This window comes from Lathyrus oleraceus, chromosome 5, assembly GCF_024323335.1.
Source record: "Lathyrus oleraceus cultivar Zhongwan6 chromosome 5, CAAS_Psat_ZW6_1.0, whole genome shotgun sequence".
NCBI classification, from domain to species: domain Eukaryota; kingdom Viridiplantae; phylum Streptophyta; class Magnoliopsida; order Fabales; family Fabaceae; genus Lathyrus; species Lathyrus oleraceus.
In genome coordinates this window covers 445,999,706-446,003,718 of record NC_066583.1, presented here as the reverse complement: position 1 = coordinate 446,003,718, position 4,013 = coordinate 445,999,706, and the positions used below count along the sequence as shown (strand labels likewise).

At 32.8% G+C, this 4,013-nt stretch overlaps 1 protein-coding gene and 1 long non-coding RNA gene across 4 annotated transcripts; both read left to right on the top strand.

Moving 5' to 3' along the window:
• Nucleotides 1–758: 758 nt before the first annotated feature.
• LOC127082234 (uncharacterized) lies at nucleotides 759–2,618 on the top strand. Of its 3 annotated transcripts, none has more exons than XR_007788164.1 (4): nucleotides 759–1,454; nucleotides 1,561–1,765; nucleotides 1,870–2,191; nucleotides 2,280–2,618. It is a non-coding gene; the product is annotated as an uncharacterized LOC127082234 (long non-coding RNA). The 3 variants fall into 3 exon arrangements; XR_007788165.1 differs by having other exon boundaries at nucleotides 1,561–1,754; nucleotides 2,287–2,616; XR_007788163.1 differs by having other exon boundaries at nucleotides 1,561–1,754; nucleotides 2,280–2,615.
• Nucleotides 2,619–2,643: 25 nt separating this feature from the next.
• On the top strand, nucleotides 2,644–3,738 carry LOC127081259 (probable DNA-directed RNA polymerase). The gene has a single exon (XM_051021529.1). The coding sequence runs from the start codon at nucleotides 2,644–2,646 to the stop codon at nucleotides 3,736–3,738; it is 1,095 nt and encodes a 364-aa protein (XP_050877486.1).
• Nucleotides 3,739–4,013: the final 275 nt, after the last annotated feature.

Below are 4,013 nucleotides of genomic sequence, written 5' to 3'. Positions count from 1 at the left end.
CTCAATTGTTCAAGGGTTACACTGGAATGCTAGATTCCAACGGTCCTTTTCTTTCGAGTTTGTTTAAGAAAAGATTTTTGTAATTTATGTTTGATTGGGAAAGTACTTGAATCGCACTGAGAATGATTTAATCGAGTGGTAAAGAGTACTTGATGTTGCACCAAAATTACTTATTCTATTTTATCAGTGTCATCATAGTTACTTACTTAATTTTGCAATAAATAAATAAATAAATAAATAAATAGTTAAATAATAGAATGAATAATAAAAACAATTTAGAAATTATAATTAGTTATATTATCCAATTAATAATAATAACAATTATTTAATTAACTAATAATAACTAAGTAAATAGATTAAATAAAATAGAAAAATGAATAATAATTTTTTTAGAGTTATATGCATCATAATTATCATAAGAACAAATGCTAGTTAAAAAAACAAGTCCAAATGGTCCAAATCAATAATTCAAAATGAAGCAGAAAGGAGGTGTTGACATAGAATAGGATGTTAGTTAAGTAATTAGCAAGGCTCGGTAGACTTAAACCTAAATCATCAAAACCTAAATCTATCTTTTTGGAGATTAAAACAAAAACAAAAAAAGAATGAAATGTTTCAAATACCAAGCGCTTCTTTACTGATTAAGTTTTTTTTTTAAAAGAATTTGACTTTTCCAACTCTAAGATCCAATAGATAAATGACATATAGCATGAGATATTTAAATTTTAAAAATAGTAAATAAATGATAAAACATTCAATACCAGAAATTATACCCTTTCCTCTTCTCTTCCACGCTACTTTAAGAAAAAAATGCATAGTTGCTCTTTCCAAACTCAATCGCCTCTTCTAGTTCGAATGCATGGTGAGAGGTTGATCCTTGACGAGCTCCCAATCAGTGAATGAAGCAGCGTTTGATAGATCAAAGCTTGAATCATACAGAGCATCGACGTATGAATCTTCGTCGTGCGGTGGAGAACGACAACGCCAGTGTCTACCTCACGCGGTGGTGGTTTTCTGCATGATTTCGGTGTCGATGAAATAGTAGCTCTGACGCGGTCATGATTCACGTTTGAACCTCAACTTCTTCTGTATTTTTCTTCTCTTTAGATCTGATTTGAAAACTGTTTATGGTTTTAGAGTGTTGTTAAGTTGTGTTGGTTATGGGTTGAAGATGAAGCTTTGATGGAGGAAAAGCGAATTGAAAATATGCAGAGTCAGTGATAATATGTGATTTTTCCTTCTTCTGAAAAAGTTTAGGGATTTTCGCCGTTTGAAGAAATTAGGGTTTTTCCGTCGTGGTCGCCTCTCCTCCTTTACAGTATTGGCTTCGTCCCTTTTTATATCAACAATTTAGGGTTTCAGGTTGGCTTATGGAGATCGAAAGGGTATCTCTGCGAAATCCCTTTAGGGTGCTCGGATTTTGGTCTGCCTTATTCGGTGTTAATTCGGAAACGGTAATATGAACCTATGCTTTCTTCCTCTAATTTTGTCTCAATTCCCTTTTTGGATCACTGGTGGAATTTTACCGCCTTGCTAATTTAACGTGCTTTTTTACTGTAGTGAAATGTAAATGCAAGCAAAAGAACGGGAAGCAATAACAGGTTTGTTGTGTATCGCATTTGTTGTTGTTGGTGTATTAACGGTTGTTGCTTTTTTCTCTGTTTCTGTTTTGCAGCGATGAAGAACCTCTGCCGGTTATTTTTGGAGCCGTCTTGTGCTGAGTTTTAGCCGGTTCTTCTAGCACTGGTGAATTGGTAGAGATTCAGTATGCTCTTCTGTCACTTGTGCATAGGAAGATTTAGATTCATTACTTTCCACGTTTTCAGGTTGAGATTCATCACTCTTTTGTCACTTTCATGCGTATTGCAGGGTTGGTGCATCTAGAAGACGTAAAGCTAATAGATAGAGATAATCCATGATCTCACTTGTCTTCAACATCAAGACTTGGATAAACCACCTAAATGCCTGAAGAAAGTTATTTCCAAAAGACACTATAACATGCCGTAGTCTGCATAAAGCCTCTTACTTTGGTTTGTCATTTAAGGTTACAAGCGATCTAAGCACTCCAAGATTAATCTTGTCTGCAAGAGCACCTGTATATGATATAATAAGTGTTTTTTTCTTCACAATGCTCTGTAGTTTCTTTGAGATTCTTATTATGCTGCAGGCTTTTGTTGGAGATTAGGAAAAGGTATTACGGTTAGAAATTTCTTGTTTTTCTGTTATGAACATTTCAGTTTCTGCTATGGCTTTTGTAACTGAATTATGGACTGCTGAAGATTACAGGTAGCATATGGTTGTTACGGTTGCAGAGTGAAGGGTGCAAAACAGAATGAAGAGATAAGAGAAAGAGTGAAGAGAAAGATTGAAAAAGTGAAGAAAACTCGTGGCTCGAGCCAATGGTGAGAACTGCCAATTTATAGAGTTTCGATGAAGTGATTTCGTTAACTCTGTTAATCTCTTCTTCCACCAAATTTGTTAACCGTTGAAACTCTGTTAGTTAGTTTGTTAAATTGATTATTCTGTCAAAAATCTGTTGACAATCTCAAATGGCTTTTGATTCTCTATGATGAATATAATGATATGTTGAATATACTATTGAAGTTTATTCAACGGGCTCGTTATGAACCATTTATAATTGAAATGGCATCAGCCTACAGTGGTTATCATTTCTATCTTCCAGCCTTTATGGATTTCCGCGGACGAATATGCCGATCATGTGTGTTGCATTTTCACGAACGTGATTTGGCTCGAAGTCTTCTAGTTTATAGTAATAAATTATCCCCAATAGATATTGATTATGATGAATTATCTGATTTAACTGAAACAGTATTAAAGCCAGCTGCTGCATTTCATTACACTAAGTTAGCATGTTATGAACGAGCTACCCTGTGGTATAATAAAACTATAATTAATTTAAAAGATAGTGAAATCTTCAATTATGCTGTTAAGGCAAGAGATCCTTTTCAGTTCATAAGTAAAGTAATATCTATAGAATATAACAACTATAATAGAATTAGACTTGATCAAATTCCAATAACCCAAGATGCATCTGCCTCTGCATATCAGATATTGTTATTATACTTTAAAAATTTAGCTATGCATACTAATTTAATTGATAATAGTAAAATGATTTTACCTTTAATAAAATATATTCACAGCAGTTGTCTTCTAGAACTAATTAATTACTTACCTAAAGATTTGGATAAAAATATATGTGATATAGTTCTTAGTAAAAATCATATGCCTTTAATTAAAGGAATATTAATGCCAATGATATATGGAAAGACTCAAATTAGCATAACCCATGATTTATATAAACATTATAAAACAGTATTAACAATTAAGGAATGTTTAAATTTAGCTTCCAGCATCATAGAATTCTTTAATTATTATTTTCCGGGAATTAGAAATCTAATGAATTTAATCTGCAATATAGGATGGTTATGTTCAGCATTGCAGAAATCTGTAAGCTATCAAGTACCAATATTCAGAACTTATCAAGACCATGTAAAGAGTGAATCAGTCAATATATGGATATACGATAGTGTTAGAAAGAAAAAACGTCAAGTTAGTCTAAAAATTCCAACCGCTAAAAGGAATCGAAGTAAGAGTTATGTTTCTACCTTTGTTAACTTCATTCATCAGAAAGATGCTTACATTGCCATGTATATGATAAAAGAAATGTATTTTATGGGAGCTCCAGTCTTTTACTATAAGTCCAACTATAACCTTTAGAGAAGATTGGAATGATTTACCTTTATTGTCCTATGAAGAGGTGGGAAAATATATATTTGATAGCTTAAACAGCAATGTTGTTGTTGCATATAAAGAACCGCGAAAAATTCGAGCATCTACAAAGAAGCGTACTTATAGTAAATTTATAATAGCACTCAAAACAGGTGATAAGCTAAGGCAGCATTTCATTGTTGCTGATACCGAAACTATTATGATTAAGGAAGAACAAAACCCTTACACGGAAGTACATGTCCCTTACGCTATTGGATTCTTAT

What these genes read in the sequence shown, in the direction of transcription:
- LOC127081259 (XM_051021529.1), top strand. Translation starts at nt 2,644, where the DNA reads ATGGCATCAGCCTACAGTGGTTATCATTTCTATCTTCCAGCCTTTATG.